At 46.6% G+C, this 25,048-nt stretch overlaps 1 protein-coding gene across 2 annotated transcripts; it reads right to left on the reverse strand.

Annotated features, from left to right (window-relative positions):
- Positions 1 to 620: 620 nt before the first annotated feature.
- On the reverse strand, positions 621 to 17,696 carry nkain4 (sodium/potassium transporting ATPase interacting 4). 2 transcript variants are annotated; one of them, XM_062459048.1, is made up of 6 exons: positions 17,559 to 17,696; positions 16,568 to 16,648; positions 14,568 to 14,765; positions 7,293 to 7,353; positions 1,749 to 1,833; positions 621 to 903 (listed from the first exon to the last, which is right to left on the reverse strand). In XM_062459048.1, the coding sequence occupies exons 1-6, from the start codon at positions 17,694 to 17,696 to the stop codon at positions 894 to 896; spliced, it is 573 nt and encodes a 190-aa protein (XP_062315032.1). In that variant the 3' UTR covers positions 621 to 893. The 2 variants fall into 2 exon arrangements, with proteins under 2 accessions (XP_062315032.1, XP_062315033.1); XM_062459049.1 differs by lacking the exon at positions 1,749 to 1,833.
- Between the last annotated feature and the right edge of the window lie 7,352 nt (positions 17,697 to 25,048).

Genomic DNA, 25,048 nt, shown 5'->3' on the forward strand with positions numbered 1-25,048 from the left:
CGGTAGCTACACAATCAGATCACATAGGTTTGTAAATATAAAAGAACAGTAGGTCTGGGTAGTTCTTACAATCTAGCCATCTCCCCAGAGCCAACCAATCAGCCACCAGCCAAAGTATAACATGAACATAAACTTTGCACACTATATGGACACGTGCATCCCAAATCCATCAACTCTTAATGATAAAATACTGCTTCTGGCATGGATAAATGAGTCACAGCAGGTCGATAACCCTGAAAGTGGGGCTTGTGTCTGGTACTGTTATACATGAACTCTCTAAAACTGAGTATTCCTGATGGTTAGTTTGCAGTAATTTTAGTAATTTTTACAAGGTTCTATTTTTTGACAGCGACCCCACAAACAAACTCCTTCACCCTCCCCCCTCTTCCTGCCCTTCTTGTGTATTTCCGTGTGTAGGCCCTAGCCTAAAGTAAACAGCCAGTCAGTACACAAAAGGCTCATTCCACAGGCTCCACTGCAATTCAGCTTTACAGTGATAATCTGAGACCAACCAACAATAACATGCTGAACCACAGCCAGTCCAGCAGCCTAGAGAGTTTCAGCACAGGAGTGCTGAGCTGTACACATTTATCACCCTCTAAGAGTCTAATGGATTTACCATAAAATATGTATTTATTCTAATGAAACAACACAACACGTCATTGTTACACTGTGGATAAATCCCCCCGTCCCTCCCTACGTTCCCACTAAACATGGAGGTACAGGTTTCTCCCAGCAGCGCACCAGCAAATCTAACACGTTGAATTTACTGAAGAGATGAAGTTAAGGAATGGAGGAATGTCTGGTGTTCCCTGGTGCAGGACCGGGTCAGAGCAGCCGTTTTGTGTCCATGAGAACCTGCTGTGTCAGCTTCCTCCTGGACACGGCCTCATTTACGTAGACCTGAGGGAGACACATGTTAAGTGAAAAGGGTGAATGACAAGTAGGTAACACACACACATCCCAGTGGATATCATTTGAAATTGGTCTGATTAAACTGTCAAGAAAGATGTCCTGCTAATAATTTATTCACTTCCATTACAGCATGAAAAATATTAACATGCCAGTACTGCACATTTAAATTAAGTTTCCGGCCTAATTTAATAGACTGTTTTATTACATAATCGTGAATACAGAATTATTTTCAGACGTAATTGTGTTGAAAGGCTACAATACCTGCTGTTTATCCCTGCTTGAAGTCCGCATGCACAAAGACACACACCGCATGCCGACACACACACACACACACACACACACACACACACACAAACACACTGCAATAGAAAGTCTCTGCCTTTGTAATCTTGTTGTGTTGATATATCCAGATACATGAATAGATTTTCACTATAACGGAGAACAGGAGCGTCATTGAGGACTTGGCTCAGGCCCTGACCTGCTTTCTCCCAATCTAAAAACTGCCACTGACCCAGATGCCATCACACCACGGTGCCACCCATCTACACTCATTACTAATTACTGGCTTCTTAGGCCACAGTCCCAAAGCCTATCCGACGGGTGTATTTAAGCCTCCGAATACCAATTTGCACTGGTAGAGGAGATATGCCTTGCACATCACTTCCTAGTCATGAACATGGTGACAGCATTGTAGAAAACAGAAAGAGAATACAGAACACAGATTTCTCTAGGATATGGGGCTAAGACACACATCCTGCATATCTACACTCCTAAAGGCACACCAATAACACATAAATATGAGCATATAGCACTACACACAAACACGTACTTACAGGTACATGGGCTTTAACAGGAGGTGAGATGGTTTCTCATTGACATGGTACAGAGGGAATGGGTCAAACCCCCCAATAAAATCAACTGAAAACAAAAGATTAAATGCACAAATCAAAACAGACAATGATAAACATAAATAAATATATTTCCAAATGATGACACACAAATGAACGTTATGGAAGAAACAATAAGACAGTGAAGGACAAATGAATCAAAATGAATACAAGTAAATGGCATGACGAGTATACAGTATTAAGACAAGAGAAGAAGGGTATGTGGCATATCAGATATACCCCCCAAGCCTGTATCCTTCAACTCTCTTTTCCTCACTCTCTCCGTTTCCCTCTCTGTCTCCCTCCCCCGTCTCTCTCCCTCTGTCTCTCGGGGTGAAGTTGACTGAGAGAGTGCAGCGTCAGAGAGCAAGGGACGAAGCGAAAGTCATGCAGCTGTCAAAATAAGCTCTTTATCGCCCCGAAACAGAGGGTGACCTTCACTTAGCCACAGACCCAGGGCTGAACTTGCATGCTTATTTACTCTGTAAAGAGGCAGTGTAGAAGTGTGTGTCTGTGTTTGTGTGAAAGACAGAGAAAGAGAGTATGGCAGATAAAACAGGGATTGTATGAGCTTGACAGGCATGAGGTCAAGAAACAGAGAGAGAGTGGGGTGTAGGATAGGGAGTGTGTCACTTCCACTGACAAGGGGGTCAACAATATCAAGTCAAAACAGGCAGAGCAAATAATATGCACATATTCATTAGATATGTGCCTCCAGTAAACACCAGCAGAGGAGAAGGCACTTTTGAACCTCAAACTCTGTTGATCTAAATCTAATTTTCAATTCCTTTAGCTTCACACCCTCACTGGCTCACACATGTGCGCTCACACACAGGTGCTATATGCAAGCATATGAACACAGACTGCGCGTCTGCTCTGCACTTTTCTGTATCAGTGATTTTCTCATTATAGGCAGGCAGGGATCCATCCTCAGCCTTGATAAGCACAGTGCTGAAGAATATAGTTAGCAGATAATGATGGATGTACCTTTCCTCCCCTGATCTTCCACAAAGCAGAGCAGTGAGATAGAGCCTTTGATAAATAACTGAGAGAGAAAAAACTAGAGAGAAAGAGAGCAAGACTCAGAGATATGAAATAATATCAGAAGATCGTTCTGGTAATATCTGGTAAAAACACTGATATGGGAAACACCATGATACTGAAACTTGACTTCATCAGCAAGAGCTTTAGTCTAGGATGCAGTCCTGAATTACCTCATTAAACAACCAACAGTAGGCATGCACCTCAACAAACAATACATTTAAATCCAAGCAACAAATTTTAAGGTACATTCTAATTTAAGTAAGCCTTTAACAGAACCTGTGGTTATCCTGGGCCTAAGTTAAACTTATTACCTAAAGATCAGTACATATCATATCTTGTACCACTTGTGTGGAGTGTCCACCTGTGTCAAGTAAAGGTCATGAGGAATGACCTGAGCCCTATATCTGATGTAGAAATGTCAGGTATGTAGGCCAGTGCACTTACGTAGAGATAATATATAAATACAGTAATGTGATGATCTTACAGTTTTACCTAAAGGGGCAATGTCTAACATCCCAGACCTGTAGGCTTAACCAACACAGGCATGGACAGTCCATCTTCCTGCCTGCAGAGTGAATCACTGAGAAGTAAAGGACTGTGGGGAGGGAGCTGACAATAGATAACACAAAGCCCGGCAGACACACAGATAGAGAGAGGAAAATGGAAAATAAGGGAGAGAAAGAAAGCACAAGCAACGAGGGAGATGAGGAGAGAGTGTGAGAACAAGAGGAGAGGAGGAGAACAAAGGCAGAACGGAGAGAGCAGCAGACCAGCACCTCAGACTGGCTGATTCTGCTCTGATAAGAGGACAGATACAGTTAGGCTGTCGCCCTTACACACAGTGTGGCCTTAAGATGACTGTCTAAGCACTAAGGGGTTTCTCTGGCTCTGAGTCAGTGCACACCACACACATCCCTGACAACCACACCAACACACTGTTCTGAACTGGGGCAAGCCTGTTAATAAGAGTACCCCTTTGGGATATTGAAAGTGTGTGCGTATGTTTTTGTCTGAATGATTATCTGCATAAAGGGAAGATCTCAGAAACCCTGTGACCCTTGGCACTGTCAAAATCCAGGCCAGAAAGCACTGTAGAGGATGGAGCTACCTTGAAAACAAGCTCAGTGCCAATAGTCACGAGGAGTAACTGCAGTTTCAACTCAAACTCACACATTGTAATGTCTATGAACCTGTCAGTTATTACAGATGTGTGGGTCTTTGTGCGTCTGTGTGTGGCAACAGCCATCATCCCTCCATATATCTATGCCCTCTTATCTACTCTCCTCTCATTAACACTGGTTCCAGGGGATTTGTTTGCGACAGTGACTCAGCACAGGGGAGCAGCATAATTAGCCGACATGCTAAGGCTAGCTTAAGCTAATGCTAGACGGCTAACTCTTTGACCTACTTTCCAAAGAGGATTTTCCCCATCGCTGGTTCTGCCTGGGTATCTGCTAGTCTCTGATAACTGTGCCTAGTGAACACACAAATGCCTTCTTATACACACATGCCAAAAGAAAAGCACAATGGAAATACAGCATTAAAAAAACACAAATAAATATAGCTGTCTACATTTTCAGCAAAGCCTAAACTCCAAAGAGACAATTTTTAAGAGGATGCGTGACGCCTATTGTTGTACTCTTCCTGAAGTTACATGGCAGTGAGCGTGTTGATTAGTCGTGAGGTTTGTGTGTACGTATGTGTTTTTTATGTATTTCATCTCAGTATTCTTTCCGCATGCCAGACCATATTAATATAAAGCACCTTTAGACCTCTGAGCATTGGTTTGTTCTTTTGTAAGAGTGGAGCAAAGTCCGCTCTCCTCTTAGTGCCTCTGACTTCTAGTGTTGGGGTATTCCCTGTCTGGCTAGGTGAGGGATGCAGTTATCTGGGCAACAGAACCATCTCAGAATGAATGAGGTAGATAAAAGGCCAATGACCTGCTGCACACTACTGACTGAGGGTGATCAGAGAGAAAGAGAGAGGGTGATCAGAGAGAAAGAGAGAGAGAGACATGAGAATACTTTCCAGACTAACAGAATAGTTTGCAGGAGTTCAAAATAATCTGATTCATATACATCCTCATTTCATCTACTTGCAGAGAAACTCTCAGTGGACACCAAGAAGAGAAAGTGTAGAGAAGGTAGAGGAGAAAAAAGAGAGGGAAAAGTTCTGAGCGAGAGGATAGATGCTGATGAAGTCAGTGCTGGAGCCTAGCATAATCTGCCACTTCAAATGAGTGTGGAAATGAGACTGGCAAAGTGCTTTTGTGAGAGTGTGTGTGTGTGTGCATGCATATACGTTGGAAAGAGGAGAGAGAAAAGATACTCACACACACACATCCAAAAGCCTTATTACAATAACAAAGAGCTAGTGGAGGGGAGCTATGTAGCTGCATTTCAAATTGGGATGGGACTACTGAATAATTTAAAACTGAGAAAGAACCGTCTTAGCCTATAACCTGTCTCTCTCTTTCTTTACGCAGTGTTGTTCCTGTATTTGTCATCTCTCTACTTTTTAAACTCTCCTTCTCTGTCTGCGTGTCTCCAGAGTGAGCGTCTGTCCCTAGCGCCCTAAAGGCCGCAATATGCTTCTGCGTCTCCGTTTACGGATGGGCGGGCGCACGGATACGCACGGATACGGACGGATAGACTGCGTTTATGGTTCTCCGTAGGCTGTGGGTGCTGAAAACAATTCACCGCCAGAAGAGTAGGTGGAGGCAACGTTTTTTTGTAAATCGTCGTGGAGTGTTTATTTACCTAGGTTATCGAGAAGTCGGAGCAAATTTACAAATGAGCCGTTTCATCAATAAAATACGCACATTTTCAGCAACTACACTGCCCATTTCTTGTCCCATTTTAATTCAGATGCTGATTTACATGTACTGTTTAGCTGAAATATGAATTGTGAAAACTTACAGCAATGGCGGTCAAAGGATTCTGTTCGTCCTGTTTATCCCGGCAACCCCGCCCCTGACGCAAGCGATTCTTAATACTGACCAATCACAGCCAAGGGGGTCTCCGTAGCTCTCCGTCGCTCACGACGGATAGTTAGAAAATTTAGGAGGTGCACGTCGAGCTCTCCGGGGCTCTTCGAGGGCTGACGGAGAGCTCGTAGAGGGCGTTCCTCGGAGAAGAGGGCATTCCCATGTGTCCGTTTTTCGAAAAACGCAGAAGCATATATAAGCCTTAACACAAACATGCTCTGTCCCAACTGTCCACACGACGGATGGCCGGGCCTCCGAGGTCACCAGGAACAAAGGGGAAAGGGAAACTGGGCTGATGGAAAAAGTCAATTACCTTTTTTGATGCTAACTCCCCCCTGCCAAAACAGTGTTTCCCTCTGGGGATTACTTAGGGGTGATTAATTATGAAATGGTACAGACCACAGCTGGGGGAGGGGTCTGGAGCTTTGGTGAACAATCACAGCAACTGAATCTATGGTATTTTACCACTATTGAGGTACTGGTCCTCTTGTGGCAATTCCCCACTAAACACACACACCTCTCATCTCTCGTCAACCAAACAGGCATTGTCAGTTGGATATCTTGGAGAGAGAAACTGTTTTGTTGTGTACGTGCTTATGTATGTGACTGTGTGTGTTCGTTTGAGGGACTGTAGCATATGCCAGATATTTATGACTCATATTGACCCAAGGATGAAACGCTTCCTGCCACCTGACTGGCTGACTCTCAATGTGACCTGTGACCTCAGAGCTGTGAGGTCACTGCTACCGGAGCCTGAGCTTTTACTCAGATGTGTTCCATTCCTTTCTTCTTCTCCCCCCCTTTTCTCTTACCAAGCAAAACAACATCTTTTTGATCCTGCGTGGAGATCCGTAGTGGATGTGGAGTGTAAACATACTACTGCACACCTTCCTACTAGCTAAACAAGCTCTCCACTACACACACTAGGCAGTGAAGGACAGGCACTTAGGGAATGACGTACATGTTCAGTTTGTGAAACAGGGGAGGACAGATTGACAAGTGTGTGAGAACGGGTCAACAACTGAGTGTTTGTATTAGGGGGCCGTTAGAAAGTAGTAAAAGGAGTAAGAAAACACTTTCATTCACCCTCTATCACCCTAACTGCCAAACCACACCCTGACAAGAGACAGCTGGGTGACAAACGAGAGACATGTGGAGACAGACAGACGGAGAGAGAGAGACAGAAAATGGAAAGGAATGGAATGGAGCAATGGGTGTGGAGGGTGAGACAAGGCTCCTCTAGTTTAAGAGAGATAGACCCCAGCTGGTGTGGGGGAGGGGAGGTGAGGTGAGAAGACAGCGTGAAGGAGATTTAGCTCCTAACCTTCCTTCATCTCCCCTCACTGTTCTACAAGTTAGGTAAAGTGCACTGTAAGGTTAGGGTTTAGGTGAGCTTCTGCTGTGTGTGTGTGTGTGTGTGTGTGTGTGTGTGTGTGTGAGGGGGTCGTTGTGGTACTCACAGCTGTCCTCCTCCTCAGTAATGGCGCTGACAACATAACAGGCATACACAAAGCCCAGGAGCTGAAAACACAAACACAAACAGTTTAAATTAGTCAGACAATTCTCTGTGTCTGTGTGTGTCCCTTAGTGGAATAAAGTGCTGGGTAAAAAAGCAGTCAGATCTAAGTAAATAAATTACTCTGTTAAAAGAACAAACAAACAAACATGGAGGTGTACTGGTTTGAGAGAAAGACATGGGTGTGCTAATGGGTTTGAGTGTGTGTTTCTGGGTGTGTGTTCTTGGAGTGGGGGCTCATAATGCAGATGCTTTACGATGGAGCAACAGGAAGTAACGAGATGTTCAAATGATATGGAACATGAAATGATCAAACAGTTTCATTACAGAAGCATGCTGACTGCTCATTTACACAGTCCAAGTGGACAGCAAGGCCTTCAAACTGCCCATCCAGGGGCAGCAGGAGGGACTGTGTGCGAGTGTGTGTCGCTGTATGTGTGTGTCTCTGTATGTGTGTGTGTGTGTGTGTGTTGAGAACAGAACAGCCCATGTTACTGGCAGATGGCAGTCATCAACTCAGAGAGAGACACACAACAAGAGACAGAGACTCACTCTCCAGCCCAAAGCTGGCACTCTGCCATGCCAATTAGACCAGCACTGGGCACACTGGCCTTTCCACTCACACAGTAGGCAGAGAGGGAGGATGAGAATGAGTGCGTCTGTCAGTCATCTTTTCTTCTTAGGTCCAGAGAGCAGCTATCTGTAATACTGGGTGTATTCTGCCTTGTGTTTTATAATTATTTTAATGAGAAGACATTGTTAAGAGAGATGAATGCAAATACATCAAATGGTGTCCTTGAATGACCCTGTGTTTGCAAACACTGTTTAGACGGGGTTTAGTATAAAGGACGAGCTCCCTGAAGCACCTAATTGGTCGTCTTAGTACTGCTATTAGTGGTGGGGAGGTGGAGGTAGGTTTGCATGTGTATTAAGCTGGTGTCACACACAAGATGGTGTTAGCAGCAGGGGGGCAGAGACAGCTTTAGATTTCCATCATCTGTGTGTGTCTGTGTGCAAGTGTCATTTTGACTCTGGGGGCCAGAGTCACAGCAGTGTCATTAGGGCCTGAGGAAGGAGTAGATGGGGGATAGAGTAGATGGGGGGGGACCAAACCAGCAGCCATTCTGTGTTTGTGTGTAGCACGGTTGTTTACTGTGTGAGAAAGAGAGAGACAATAAGCCCCTGCCGATGCCACCAACAAACATCCAAAGCAAACTGCAGGTGACTAGGTAGAATAGCAATTCCCTTTAGGCTACACTTCCCCTTCTGAGTAAATACAGGGCCCTTTCTGTAAGGACAAGTGACATTTTCACTTACATCCTCCCTACCTCTAAATCAACCTTTTGGAGCGTCTCTCTCCAACCTCTCTCTCTGACACGCACACACCTCGCCTACTGCCGTCTCTTTAGAAACCTGTGGAATTCAGAGATTGTTCAGCCAAATGAATGTCAGGTTAATTAAGCCAATAAAAATGGCTGCCCTCGTCTCCCTGCCTTTCAGCTGTGCTCCAGACCTGTGTTATCGAACCAGACTGGCATAACTAATTTCCTCTCCTGTTGATCACAAGTCACTCCCTTTATGTCTATCTTTCTCCCAGCCTCTCTCTTTCCATCTCCCTCCAACCACCACACCCTCGCCCCCTGTTTTAAGTACTGTAGGCATCAACCATACCTCTCCCTTCCCCTCTCTCATTTTTACAATGGACCAAATGGGGGGTGCCTCCTTTGACAGCCCTCCCTCTTCTCCAAGCCCCGCCCTCGTCAGGAAGGGGTCAGGGCTAGCAGCCGGGGAGGAGAAGAGGAGCAGAGGGCGAGGAACAGGAACGCAGGGGGAGGGGTCGGAGGGCTGGAGCGGATAGGATGAGCGCGAGTGTTGGAAAACATCTACAGTCATTCTCCCTTCATCTATTATCTAGAGCAATGCTTATCAGAGGAAACAGACTTGACAGAACACAAGCAGATCTTCTGGCCCTTTCCTCTCAGGATAGCCGAGGCAGCAATCCTCATGTCTACCGCTGGAGTAACTACGAAACTAGCAACACCCAAAACACACAGACTCAGATCATCATGAGGGCACACATACATACATTGAGCAGGACCCCAGCTGCTAAGCTGGGAGAGTGCTATTTGCATAGGCTAATGAAGGTTAGTCTTTAAACAGCATATTCGAGGCCAGGTAGATAGAAACGTAATCAGCTCTGGCATCCACTGATACACCAATCACACACACTGCTCTGAATAAATCAGTTGAGTCTCCAGAACTACCTAACTAATCATCAGTCCATTTCCTTCAACACAGTAGTATTCAGAATTCATCAATATATCTCTACATCACAAAGACTCCCATGCTAACACACACCTAGTACAACACAGACCTGTGTCTATGTCTAAACTTTCACACATTGAATCATTTGCGGCTGTTCACACACACTTCTCTGTGTGTGTGAGTGCGCGCGTGTTTGTGTGCCTGTGCGTGTGTGAGGGGAGGTTTGTATTGATCCACTGGATATTTAACACACTATAGATTGAATTCAATTTCAGGAGAAAACTGCCTTAAGTGTTGGTTAATGAAAGGGAATTCATAGGCAATATGAGAGAGAGACAGAGAGAGAGACAGAAGGAGAGAGTGAAGGAAGACAAGGAGAAAGAGAGACAGGAGGAAAAAGATAGCAGGGATGAAGTGGGGAAGGGAGGGGGTAGTTCTCTCTCGCAGCTTAATTACCTGGCACTGACTGCCTGGCGATGAGGCAGCTTCCCCGCAGAGTCAGAAAATTAGATCACCCATGTTTGTGTGTATCTATATACGTGTGTGTGTGTGCTTAGGCATGTTTAATGACAGACAGAATCTGATGAGATTGGGGATACAGAGACCACATCCATCTGCTCATCTCCAGCCCATCTCCTCCACTCACACGCTGACACACATGCAGATGCCGACAGAGCACACACACACACGCACGTACGCAAACAGGCAAATGCACACAAGCGCGGGCACACACGCCTGGGTGATTTTGTTTGGTCTGGCTGCCTGGAGAGATAGTGTCCAGATCAGGTCTGAGCCGGTGGAGACATGACCGAATGGAGAGAGTCGAGGAGGGAGAGCTTGGTGGAGGTATCTGGAAACATAGAGATCACACCCTCTGTATCCACAAACAGTTCCACCAACGCAGCACTACACAAAGACAAACAATCGTGAAAACTGTGCAGCATGGCAGATTTTTTCTTTAATTTAAACTTTTTCCCCTTAGATAGCAGTTCAAGCCACTTGCCTCTATGATGTTAAACATATCTTATTTTACAGAGCAATTAATCTGAAGTAAAATCCATTTCCTCCAAAACAGATTAACAATTAAAGTTCTCGGAGGACCAGCCTTTGAAGTTTAGTCGGAAGCAGTAATGTTCTGATGTTCAGTGAATAGACACGTCACAGTGTCTCCAGTACTCTGCTAAACTACACAAGCCTTCTCAACTTCCCTTCATCCCTCCCTCTCGATCTCCGTCGTGCCCAATCTAACTGAGAACTTCTTTAAAGAAAGCTTTATAGCTTAGTCCTGTTTAACACAGTGGTTTGGAGTATAAGACTAAGCTCAGCACTGTGCAGTTGTCCAGTATAAAGACTCAGTAGTGACAGGCAACACTGCTGTTCCAGTCTGAGGGAGTGTGTGTGTGTGTGGGGAGGGGACGCTGTTACTGTTCCTGTGACACACACAAGCTGAGCACAAACACACAAACTTCCACTTGGTATCTCAGAGGTCGCAGCGATCAGTGCCGTCAGAAACAACAGAGGAACCAATGACTGGATTATCAGACTCCTCCCGCCGTGAGCTGCCCTTTTCAAATCAGTAACCCCCTTTTCTGTTGGCTTGAGTTAACACACACACACACACACACACACGCCTGGAGCAGCAATCACAGGGGTCACTCCATTCTAGGCCTCTTGTGGGCCAGGACCCCCTAATCATTCTGTTGCAATTATCCACACTTCCCCCTCCAGCTAACACTCTAAACACGTTTCTCAGCTAAAAAGGGCCACTTATGAAGCATCTGTCAGTAGAGACAGAGAGATGCTGTACAGAGAGGTGGTGGGAGGTATGGAAGACAGAGATACAGCAGAGCAGAAGGAGGGGAGGGAAGGTTTCCATCTCTTACATCACCCCACACACACACAGACCATGTGAAGCCCGTCCCAGTGAATAGCCGGGAACACTACTGAGGGTGAAGGTCTACACTTGGAGGTTAATGAGAAGCTGCTGTGTGTAAAGATGGCTTTGACAGCACTCAATGCTAATGTAGATAATGGGGTGTTTTATAAACACTAGACAGAAGGTAGGATCTTACTACCTATAATCCACCTACCAACGACACAAGACTTAAATTTAGCACACCCACGCACAACTGTACATCTTCCTGCTTACACACGCACGCACGCACGCACACACACACACACGCACACACGCACACACACACACCTTTTCCTTATCCATCTCAGACAATCGTTTTCTCAAATTCAGGTTTTGTTGAAACGGAGGAGGGGGTATGAGAGAAGAGACATGAGGGATGAGTAGATGGATGAGGATAAACGGCAAGCAAGTGATCTTACACAATAGATTATAAACCCCAATACACATGACTGGATTGTTGAGTGTTGAGTGTGGAGTGCTGGTATGGAGCAGCACCATGGGAGTGAGCGTCTGTCCTCAGCTGCACTTCTGGAGCACATCCCTCAGAACTACAAACACTGGCTGGCTGACCAGCTGGCTGGCCGGCAGACTGACTGGCTGGCTGACCAGCTGACCCGGCTGGCAGACTGACTGGCTGACCAGCTGACCCGGCTGGCAGACTGACTGGCTGGCTGACCAGCTGACTGGCTGCTATACCGTCTTCACTGGCTGTGCCAAGAACCGCATTTTTCATCTTAATGAATATTTTTCCTTGGAGTCTAAATATTTAATGGTCTTTCAAAGCGACCTTGTACAACTTACACAAAGACAAATGGCCTTCTCCTCCCCCTCCCTCTACCAGCCCCGTCCCTTTCTCTCCCTTCCCCTTCTCTATTCCACAATAAAGGAAGGGAAGGGAAAACCAAAACAACTTTTGGCTAATCCCAAATGGCACTCTACTCCCCGCAGTGCACAACTTACTTACTAGGGTAAGAGGGCTCTACAAGGAGAAGGCGTTACTTGAGACATACAGGGAGATTTTATTGTGCCAATTCCTCTTTACATAGAAAGCTGTTCCCATGGTGATGGCATAGAATGCTTGGGAGGACAATACCATCTCAGTGGTAGGGCACAGGGTAGATAGGAGAGTCAAGGCTGGAGAACTGAACCATTTCTGAGCCTGTGTGGGGTGTTGGTGAATGGCAGAGTCTAGGGCCTACAGCAAGGCCCATGTTCACTGTCTCTGTCTGGGTCCACCAAGGGAACCAACTCTGATTCAGTCTGAGCACTCCACCCAGCTGCTAGTCCAAGCACTTGTCCTCTCAAAGTTGGACTACTGCAACTCGCTGCTCGCCGGTCTCCCAGCATGCGCAACCCGCCCTCTCCAGAGGATTCAGAACGCGGCGGCCCGTCTGGTCTTCAATCTACCCAGACGCTCCCATGTTACCCCGCTCCTCATCTCCCTCCACTGGCTTCCCATCACGGCCCGTATCAGATTCAAGACTCTGGTACTGACCTTCCGAGCGGTGAACGGGACTGCACCCGACTACATCAAGTCTCTCCTCCAGCCTTACACCCCCAGCCGCCACCTACGGTCTTCTTCTGACAACCGTCTGGTGGTCCCACCGCTCAAGAGCACCCGGTCCCAACATAAGCTCTTCTCCTGTCTGGCCCCCCAATGGTGGAATCAACTCCCCACCTCCATCAGGGACACTGACTGTCTCCCCACCTTCAAGAAAAGGCTCAAGACGCACTTGCTCCGGGAGTACAATGGCACTTAGGAATGCTTGGCTGGACCTGATGTTAGTTTCCTCCAGGATCACAATGACTCGTATTGAGAGACTTGTTGCTCTTGTTGGTTAGTTGTAACGGTTTCAAATTCTTGTACTCGCTGTGAAATATTTTACTGTTGATTGTTTTTTCTACAGGTACACTTGCACTCTTGTGAGGAGTTTCATGTTGTTCAATTGAAACTTGTTTAACTGCATGCTCTTATGGTTCTTCTTATTTGGTTTTCCACAATGTATGCTTCATGTTTTGGCTGCTCGCAATGTTTGGGGCTATCTCGTTGTTATGATCAGTGACCTATGCTCTTTTGTAAAGCTCTCTCTTGGAAGTCGCTTTGGATAAAAGCATCTGCTAAATGCATAAATGTAAATGATTCAGCGCCCACTCACTGCCTGTTTAAATGTGTAAACACAAAGTTTCTCTCAAAACGTTCCTCTTAAACATTTGGAGAAAGTATATGACAAGCCCATGAATTTCTAACCAACAACTCCACATTCTCATTGGTGACAGGGATTCTGATGGGCGGGACCAGGAGAAGAACTTCAGGAGAAGTTCAGGTGCATATCCAGCGTCTATGTATCTCCACAACATCTCCTGTTGTTAAACATTAATGGATTTATTAACGTTCAACTATGGCAAAACACTATGTTCGCCAAACCCCACCGTGGGAAGCACACAGCTTCCCCAGCGTGATGATGCCCCTGAATGCTGACTAATGAGTAAGTGTCTCCTGCATAGAGGCATGTGTGAACATGACTGTGTGAGAGAAGCACAGCGGGACTGTGTGATAGGGTGGTATGCCAGTATGTGAAAAGGTTTTATTCGACGCAGACAGTAAGAACATTGATCTGAGAGGAAGACTGCTAGTGAAAGAGTCTTTTTGTATTTGTCTATGATTCTGTGTTTGTAGCATGTTTGGATGACACTATGTTTGAGCGATGGGAGGCTCCCAGCCCCTTTGACCTACATTCTTCGCCCACATCCAAGCACAATGGCAGGCCTGACTTCCTTCATACCTCCCCTGCTAGGCTGGATGATCACTGTGTTTCCACTGTACTAACAGCAGCAGTCTGTGACACACCCAGATAGAGAGATGGATATTGAACTCTTTCTGCAATGTGCGGAGGGTGGGACAGAGAGATAAAAACACAAAAGTGCCCCTCTCTTCTAGTTACACAGTTTTCTTTTTTGCTTCGTAACCACAGCGTTAGGCCCGAGGTGTTAGAGTGTGTGTGTGTGACACAGGCATTTGTAGAGAAGGTGAACACTCACAGCTATGAGGATCTGGGTGCTGCTGTGTATGACCTCTATGTACTGGTACTCCATGAGGCAGCCCATGACGGAGATGTAGGACTGGTTGTCGGCGGTGCGCATGCCTGGCTGGGGCATCTCCTTCCTCACACACCCCGGGCCGTGCTCACTCCACCACGAGTGGTGGGCCGAGATGTTGAACGTCAGCAGGTCGCTGTCCTGGAAAGAAAAACACACACACACACAGGACATGAAGACACATCCTTAGGAAAGCTAAACACACAGAGGCTCAAAAGCACACATGCACACACGCGCACACACACACAGGAAATATAGGCACACACAGGCTCAAAAGCAAAAACCAAACACACAGACACACACAACCCTGTATGATACACACAGATTCAAATGCACGTCAATCAATAGTCCGATACAGCAATGTATCCCACAGCTGCCCAGCAGTGACAAGGCATGCATTATTTAAGCAGGGCAATGGGCTGCTGTCAGGAAACAACCATGAGGCCTACGGACACGGACACACATACACACGGTCAGTAGGTAGAATTTTGAGGACTAACGACATGCCAGTATTGATAGTTGATAGTGAGGTATCTCTATTCCTGTCATCTACACTAATGGTAGAAGTGTGTAAGCAGTCCTGAGCTGAGGGACCTGCTGCTAGGCTGATGACTGCTGGCTACATGTTTGGTATTCCCTGACACACACCCTGAGGCTCTAATCAATCCTCACAAACAAGGACTCAAGGTCAGTCCACACCAATCAAACACATCCGTTTGTGGAAATGTCTACTGTGCGTGTGTGTGTGTGTGTGTGTAGGTCTAATGCCTTTCTTGTTTGTTAGTTAGCCATTTTTATGATGCATGAATATCAGGGACACATGATCACAGTAGCCAAATCAGTTATTTTTTATTGGTTATGAAATCCTTATGACCAACTTTGGTGTGTTCACCTGAGCAAGAGCGGTGTGTGAGGTGGATGTGTGTGTGTGTGTGTGTGTGTGGGGGGTAGGAACTGTCAGAAGCCTTGTCGTTCGAGCAGTATGGGGGAAGGAGTATCAATAGAAGCTGACAGAGCATGCAGAGCCCCCCCCCCCACACGTGCTGCGCCCTCCGCTGCCCCCCACCACTTGAGAGCCTTGTACCCTTATTTTTTCTCTCTCTCTCCCTATACACACCTCTCCTGAAATCAGTAACTAGTCGTTTGGCTTTGGACAAAGTCAAGAGGAGAGTGTGCTTGAGTGTGATTTTCGTGTGTGCGTGTATTTGTATGTGTGTGACTGTGTGTGCGCGTGTATTCGTATGTGTGTGACTGTGTGTGTGTTATTTTATGACTGTGATCCATTAGCCTTCTCTCCTCCTGGTCACCATATGCAGTTCTAGGAGTCCAGTCTGGCTCCATCTGTCAGGTTACTGCCCAGCCCAAGCCCCAAGCAGCTGGCCCTTCCATGGCTCATTATTCTACCGACCAGGAACACACACACCCCCACACACACACACACCTGAGCCATGGGGTACCACATTTACAAAGCCTGGGGAGATCTCACACAAATTCACTGGTCTGTAACCCTATACATGACTATGTGTCTGCTCTCATTGGCCAGCCGTCTGTGTTTAATCTCGATCCAGAGAAGAGAGGAGGAAGAGGAACAGGATGGAGTGAGTGATATAATGGGGGGTGACAGAACACATCCCCTTGTGCAGATTAACACTTTAATCTAAATGGAGCCCCCGGGGAGCAGGGAAGACCTGAAGGAACCAGACCAAATTCTCTGAGTGCATGTGTGTGTGTGTGTGTGTGTGTGTGTGTGTTTGTCTGACTGAGTGTGCATGTGTGCATGGTCGAATTTTCCAGAATGCCAAAGATTTGTACAAACACGTAATGAATGAAGTAGAACACACACACACAGCAATAGTACTTATAGAGGTATGAGTCCTCCTGGCTAAATGACATGAGCTGTGAGGAGGTGAGCTTCTGGTAGAGAACGTGTGAGCAGGTCTTACCTTGGAGAGACCTCCCACATCCAGGTAGAAACAGATGATGAAGACATTCCAGGCCACCCAGAGAGCAGCCCACACAGTGTACTGCACAACACAAACACACACAGGACATCACAACGACGCGCTTCATCATCTCCCAAAGTGCCGTTAGCTATGATCTAACGAGACATGATTTTATAGACAGACAGATATGATAATGTATAGCTAGAACACTGTTGCTACATAACTGAAGTGGTACATTGTTGGGGTCAACACACACTTTATTTCTTCAACACAAAGCTCCTGAACTGTAAGTCCTTAGGCAGTGGAGGTTTAAATCTGTTGAGGCCAAGTACTTTATAGAAGTACTTGAGTGCACTGTTGCTGACTGGCTAGGGGCGGTTGCTGTGACGAGGGGCTGTGGTTCAACTCCAGTTAACGCATTGAGCAACAGGCTGACTCACCTTGAGTCATCAAGTACCCTTCGTATAGAGTCATCCCTGAGGCCAAAGCCCTCAACCTACGACCGCAACCACCAACAAACGACAACAACCACCATCTGACATGTTGAGTCACATAGCTCCTCACCTCCTTTTCCAACAAAAGCTGACACAATTGTTTTTTTTGCTAGTGACTCCTACGTTCTCTCACTGCCTCTTTCTTTCCTCTCCTCACAATCCCCAGCACACGTCACCCTCACAGGCCTACCCTGTCGATAGATGTTGTCTTTCACATTTGTGTCTCACACTTTAAGAAACTCCAGTGTAAGATGGCAGAATAACTATCTTGCTTTGAAATACAGTTCAGTATTTACATAAATCTCCTTAACTTCTGATTAACCCTTCTGATTAAAGAAAATCCTAAATCCTGAGAGATTGGTGGGGTTTAGGAAGCACTTTGTTAGAGTGTAGAATTACCAGCTGATTACGATTAACACAAACAATGTTTAAGCCAGAGCTATGGCCAAAGCGAAATAAAACAAGTGGCCTAATGCTTTAGGTGTGTGTTTTCTCACCACCACAATGTAGCGTGGCCGGTACTGGATGGTGCCAAAGAGTCCCAGTATAACGATGATGATGTGGAAGAAGTTGGCCAGGATGGGAGCCCACTGGTAGCCCAGAAAGTCAAACACCTGCCTCTCCAACGCCACCATCTACAGATGAGAGAGTAGTAAAGAGGGTGGAAGGGGTAAGAGAGTGAGGATAGATGGAAAGAGAGAAAGGGGGGAGGGAGGAGAGAGAGAGGGGTTAATGAACAAACTAGAGTACTTACTTAGAAAAATACACAGCCTGCCACATATAGAGTGAACAAACAATAACAAATTATTTGATCCAACCTAACTCTGAGCCAAGTAAAAGGCAAAAGTTTCCAAAGTTCCTGCCAGGAGCAACCTGGAAGGGGATTATGAGAGAGGGCCTTCCGTTCTTCTAACAGGTCAGCACTGAGCAAATCCATGCATTAGAAACAATACACACTCACACAATACTGTGGAACCCACCCAGACTGAAACAGGAAAACACATTCCACTGATGGTTGAATAAAACACACACTCTCTTGGTCCTCCCTGCCCACGCCGCCTGCTCCCCCCTCCTCTCCTCTGGCCTCCCTTGGTGTCACATTATATTAGAAGAGCGAAAACAAAACGAAGCCATTTGCACCTTTAGACTCCAGGCACTATATTTGCATCAACTCAATTAACATGCCATTTGTGGGGCGTAAGAGAGAGTGAGGGGAGGAGCCAGGATACAAGCTGTTTCATTATAATTCCGTCGCCAGGCGAAGTGTGCGTCTCGGCGATGGTGTGGTCTTGGCGTGTGTCGACATGTCAACAGCAGCCAACCGCACGAAGATGGATGAGGGCGGGTGGAACCTTGTCTCCCCGGCAGTGACAGACGCGCACCACTGAACACGGCAGACAGACACACACACACTTCTTAATGAGATGGAAATGTTAAAAGCAAGCTGGTGAGGCAAGCTAGAGGGTGAAGTGAGAGAAGATCTCACATGATGTCACTTCTAAGATGAGGACCTTGCAGAGAGACGAGGATCAGTAGATCCAGATGAGCAGGATAGAAGAGCACAAAATGGAGAGATGGAGGGAGAGATGAAGAAGTGTAGCCCAAGCGTGTGTGTGCGTGTGTGTGTTGGTGCCTGAGTGTATGTAGCTGCTGCTTTGGCAGTACTGCTGGGTATAGGCTGCTGGGATGTTGCAGCTTTGAAAGTGATCCATTTTAAACTGCAGATATCATGAAATAATATAAAATACAATGTTTTCGTAGCCTTGGGGCTTCTTACATGTTATACAGATTATTGGTCTTTACTCATACATAACATGGGGTGTGTTTATAAACCATCACTCTGAGACTGTATTTTTGGTTCATTAACCCCTCACTCCATCTCTCCGCCCCACCTCCTGTGTGTGTTCCATGTCCAGCAACCCCAGGCCTCGCAGTGAGAGCAGCTCTCCTCCGTGGCATGCACTACAACCAGGAAAGAGGAGATGCCATACAGGCCCATCGCTATCTCAGCTAACCCAATCACCATCCTGATGACAGCAATCAATCAAGAATGGAGAGCGCTCTGCAGCACCCACACACACACACACACACATTCACCATGGCCTGTGTGTGTGTGTATGTGTGTGTGTGAGTGGGCGCACTGTGCCTTATCGATAGGAAATGGCTTATTCAGAAGTGGGGTGGAATTTGATCAAGTGGATACCAATACTCTTCCAGGAACGGAGAGGCCGCTAACCAGTGGCACTTAAAAGCATCACACACAACCCTACTGCACGTGTAAATGAGTCCCTATGGAGAGTGTATGTCAAATGTGTGTGTGAGAGTGAGTGAAAGAGCGAGCCAGTATGTGTGCGTGGCCATTCTCCTGCTATAAATGCTACGGAATCGGTGGTGAGCCTGATAGCAGGATGCTACAAGCCTCTCCCACATCAGTCCCTCAGCCTTCTTCCATGTGCGCCTCTCTCCCCTACGCTGGGAAAGTATCAATTAATGTCTCCTACTGCCATATGATACCAGGTCATCAACATGGATCCTAAATCTATACATCGCTTGCACACTTGATGGGTTTCTCTTTGCTGTTGTCAAATGCACCTTCTGAACATACTGTAGAGGCAGAGCCGCCTCTCTTCCGCAACATCCTAGTCAAGGATGAGACAGAGAGAGAGAGAGAGAGAGACGCCTAGGAGAGAGAGGGATGAGAAGATGGCAGTGAACGTGGGAGGGATGAGAGAGTCAGAGCAGACGCTTGATGTTCTTTGCTCGCTCACTAATTATGGAGCCGAGAGCAGACAACACCGGATTACGCCCCCCAGTTCTCCCAAGGCTGTGGGGTGAGCAGTGTTTGTTAGCGTGCCGTCTAAAACCCACCCGGCTGCTCCCTTGGGGGCGGCTGTGGCTCAGGGGGTAGAGAGGGTTGCCTGTTAATCGCAAGGTTGGCGGTTCTATCCCCGACTCCTCCTAGGTCATGTGCCGAAGTATCCTTGAGCAAGACTCTGAACCCCAAGTTGCTCCCGATGGGCAGGCCGGCGCCTTGCATGGTAGCTCGCTGCCGTCGGTATGTGTGAGTGTGAGTATGAATGGGTGAATGAGAGGCAAACATTGTAAAGCGCTTTGAGTGCCGCTAAGGTAGAACAGTGCTATATGAATGCAGTCCATTTACCATTTATCCCTCACCATCCTCCAGTCAGACAGGCGCATCACCTTCGGCTGACACACCAGCTCAAGCGTTAACCTATAGGATTTGATAATACACACTCGAAACCAGACACATTCCTCCATCTTCCTTGCCACTCCTTAGTCTACAGGGCCCGACAGGTTTGTGTGAGAGAAGTCAGACCTCTGGAGCACTCAGACTCCTTCTCTATCAGCAGCCAGCTCTGAGTCACCTGACCTGTATAGAACAGAAGAGGGTCGAGTCATCGGCCTGTATAGAGCTGAGTCACCGAGAACGCCAATTACGCTTCACCTGGCATGCCGTCACTGCCTTCAGTGATAAACGGTAAACACACACATTCACCAGCCTTGACGGATGGAATCAGGAGAGAGAAAATGAGAACCAGCGAGAGTGAGCAGCAGAGGGTACTGCTAGAAACCAAGGGATTATCTACTGGTGGCGAATGAAGTGAGGCTCAGGCTGTGGATCACTCTCATCCCTGAGTAGCCAGCGGTGGAGGCAAAAACTTCCTCCAGGCCCATTTCTCAACCCGAATTTGGGTCAATTAGGTCATTAGACTCTCGTGTCTGGCTGGTCTTTGCGTAACTAATAGTGTGTGTGCCTGTGTGTGAGTTCTGACAGTTTTAGCTTTATGGAGACAGCTAGTACAGATGCCCTGGTTGCTGGGAACCATGGATTAGGAGGTGGAGGAGAGGGTGGATTCAAAACCCAGCCTTCCTCTTCCTCTGGCCGACTTCCATCTCTTCTCCCTCCACGTGCTCTCCGTATCCCCCATTTGATTATATCCAATCTCTTCTCCGTTCCCTCACTTCGCATCACTCCTTTTCTCTTCTCGCTTCTCTTCCCTTAAAGCTGCATGTCTCCCTTTCGACTTTCTTACCCGTTCCCACTCCTCCTTGGCCTTCCTTCAACCCTCTCCTCCTACCTTCTATTCTCTCCATCCATCTTATCTTCTGTCCATCCCCCTGCCCTCTGTCTCTATATTGCTATCTTCTTATCCCCTTGAGAGCTAGTGGCCCTTCCATGACTGCAATTCTTCCTGATAAGACTTGGGAGAACTGGGCCTCCTACAGATGTACAGTATCCAGACGACCATCCCAACCAGACGCACAGCAACTTCACAGGCTACAGGCCTCAGTCCAACAAACGTATTTCATTCACTCCACCCTTTCCCAACAGTCCATCTTTGCACCAGTTTATCCATAAGGCAGAACCTTTTGGCTTGTCATTTTATATATAGTTTACTGGCTGAAATGTTCCTGGACATTTATAGATATTTAAAAGCCAGCAACCATGATTACTCTCATCATCTGTGACACTTGTGGGCCGCCTTCACAGCATCTGTTGGTTCCAATCTCCAGGGTATTTCCGCTTTGTGACTTCTAAATGAAAAAACTTCACAGTCTCTCTCTCTCTCTCTCTCTCTCTCTCTCTCCTTCTCTCTCTCCCTTGTCTCCCTCACATATTTTATCCCCACAGTAACTGACAGAACAAAACCAGGACAACGATAGACAGAAAATCCCCTTCACATGAACGATGGATGGAAGAATACCAAGGCTGGGTTAAATCAAGCAGCCTCCCTCTTCCTCCTCACGTCCCAGATACAACAGAGAGGGAGGCTTGTACTCCAATTAGCCAGACGCAAATTTCACCAGGCCCCTACTTCAGAGGCATTCTGATCACGTACTGTAAGCAGGAAGGGAGGCCAAACAGCTGTCGGCAGTTTTTACCCCTGATTCTATTTCCCGTAATTGACTCTGTGAAGTTGCTATTTTCGTCATAATCCCATTGTTCCTAGTGATCAACATGTCAGAATCTGACGTTTAACTCCGGCAGGGCAGCCATCTTGTCCCCTCATCCATCTACCATCAGCTGCTGGTTAAACAAGACTGATGATAGACTTGTTTATAACTCTGCCATCCATTTGGACAAACGACAAACCTGGAGCCTGTGTAATGCAAACACAGGGCTGTGTCTAATGGCCAGGGTCAAGTCCTTTATCTTTGGTCTCCATCTTTGTAGTCTGTGGGACACCAAGATCCATCTCTACAGTGACTCACCACCCTACACACATGCACACCTTATGCTCACACAAACACAGACACACAACTACTACCACTTTGACACACAACCACATTTTAACCCTTGTGTTATCTTCGGGTCATTCTGACCCATCAGTCATTGTGACCCACCGTCGTATTGCGACAAATTTACCTCATACAAAAACAAAGTGAAGCATTTTCTTTTAACTGTCGGGCTGTCTCAGACCCCCCACATTGGAATGGTTAAAAGAAAATTATTTTTATTTGTTTTTGTATTGGGTAAAATTGGGTAAACACAACAATGGTTCGTTATGAACCTTTGGGTCATGTGACCCGAAGGCAGCACGAGGGTTAAAGGTGAAATTGACACAAGGTCTACAAAATAGACACCATAATCTAGAGAGAGCGAGATAAGTATTGTAGATAATTTAGAACAATTTCAAGATGGAAAGAGAAAATACATTTTGATTTAGAGAAAAGGAAAAAGAAAGAAGGCGAGGCACAGCTCCTCTGCACAAGAAACTCCAAAGTTTCTATCAGCATGAAGCCCCGGTCAGGGTCAAAGAGAAGGAAAGCACTGTTCACTTCAGAGAAAAACATGTGTGTGTCTTGACCGTGACAAGCTAAATATAAATCATATCTGACCACTAGCACTGCTTCATGTAGGCTATTTCTCAGCTGCTGAAACAGTTGCTATATACAGTTCATTCCCATGTTCATTTTTTGGTGGGTATGCATTCTGTGGTTAGGTTCTCAGCCTGGCATATCATCATCTTAACCTTCCAACATAGCCAAACAGACTCCAGGACCAGACTCTTCAGGGGGCTAAGCTTCTCCACAACGGTGCCTCCTCCCCTAATCTCCAGCAGTAAACCAGGGACATTCACCATGCTGGACACCCAGCCCTCCTGGTGACTGCTTCATTTCCTGTGGGAGCAGCAGCATCTTATTACCCCATCCCAGTTTCCGTGGTAACAAGATGTCAAAGAGTAAAAGGGAGAGATTGGCCCCAGGTCTACGGGGGTCATACCCCTAATTGGTCAGGACTAGAAGAGGTCTATCCAACCCCCACTCACTCTCCATTTCGTTACCCCTTTCTCCCTCTCCTTCGCTGCCTTCTCCTACAAAGGCTTAGACTCAAATGTTAAATCAAAGAGCAATCAATAATTCAAACACCTTGCCTCCTCCACCACCACTAAACTATATGAAGAGGGGGAAGGGAGAAGGCGCACTAGGAAGATAGAGAGACAAACTGAAAACAAAATGAGAAAATAGAGAAACCAGCTCTTCAAAAATAATTTTGACCTAACATTTAAAGACTGGGATCCTCATTCAACTCTGAACCATTTGCTAATTGGGCTCCAGTATGACAAGCACACATCTGATCTGAGGACACACCTGTCTGGTGGGATGTGTGGGCGTCAGGTGTGTCTGAGAGCAGGACATGCAGCCGCAGCAGTCACCTCGTGTCTGACCCTCAGAACCCTTTTATCACCACGACCCCTAACAGCAGGTCTACACGCCATCTGCTTCCCTAAAACAACCACACACGAGATATGGAATGGAAAGATCAGACTGTTTCTTCACCGCTAGAGTCTTGTGGTTCTGGACTTCCCACAGAGTATTAAGGCTTAAGTAGGCAGACATGAGAGTTGCTCCATATCCCCAGTAGTGTGTCTGCTACCTGGACACTGATTGAGCCTCCAGGCTGGAGTGGAACAGGGCAGGCTAGATAATCAACACTGCATCAGTCAATCGGACAATCAGTAACACACACTGGGGGTCTAAGAACAGAGCGAGACAGAGACAATCAAGCCCTTTTCAAATGGAGTTCCCGCTATGTTGCCGTATACCCCTCATTTCTCTGGCTTGGTTTGCTCAGACTGAATCTAAGGCGGAAGAATCCTGCCCCGCTCACACAAGATCTGCACATCTGAAGTGTGGGGTCGACGTCAAGTGTGTGTAGTCCTGCCATGCCGGCTCTCTTTCACACAGATACCGATTCGGCTCTGTGACTACCTCCACTAACAACTTAATGCCGGTACAACAATCACCCCCCCATTCCGTGTACCTTTTATACAGGACTGTGAGGCGGCAAAAAGGCGCAACATTTCCGCCTTGAAGAGGCTGTATAAGAGAGCCTACAGAGAGAGATCATTTGTTCAGTAGCACCTTGGACCACCACCACTGACTTCTCTGACTGGCTTGTTTTTGTTGGGTTCACTAAAAGTACTTTGATCTTGTCAAGTCTTAACTATGACTTACAGCGGTGGCCTTTTAGGAAGACACCAAACGACTATTCATCATTGACCCACAAAACAACGATAACCTGGACATTTCCAGAGAATATTTACCTATCAGATGCCAATGCAGGCTGTCCATCTTGGGGAGAAAGGAGAGCATATAGAACATGCTGGAGTCTAGAACCCTGTGTGGTTTGTGTATGGCTTTTACAACAGGACTCCACATACACAGGAGGTGCCGGAGAGTGGATTTCTGCCACCTGAACATGAAGCTCTTCAGTGAGAGGGTTTATAAAGAGTTCCTATGAGAGATTGAGAGGCAAAGGGAGATGTAGGATAGAGAAATTGAGCTAAAGATGGAGTGACTATGACTCTCAACTCAGATCCTCTCGCCCTCTCTCTTCCATCAACCTGACAGGGCCAAGGAAACGCAGTTCATTATAATGGATCACATTGACAAAACACTGTCCTAGAACACCCACCATTGTGACTATAAGGGGGTTATAAAGATGTCTTTGAGTGTCATC

The sequence above is a fragment of the Osmerus eperlanus genome, chromosome 4 (genome assembly GCF_963692335.1).
Source record: "Osmerus eperlanus chromosome 4, fOsmEpe2.1, whole genome shotgun sequence".
Classification (NCBI taxonomy): Eukaryota; Metazoa; Chordata; class Actinopteri; order Osmeriformes; family Osmeridae; genus Osmerus; species Osmerus eperlanus.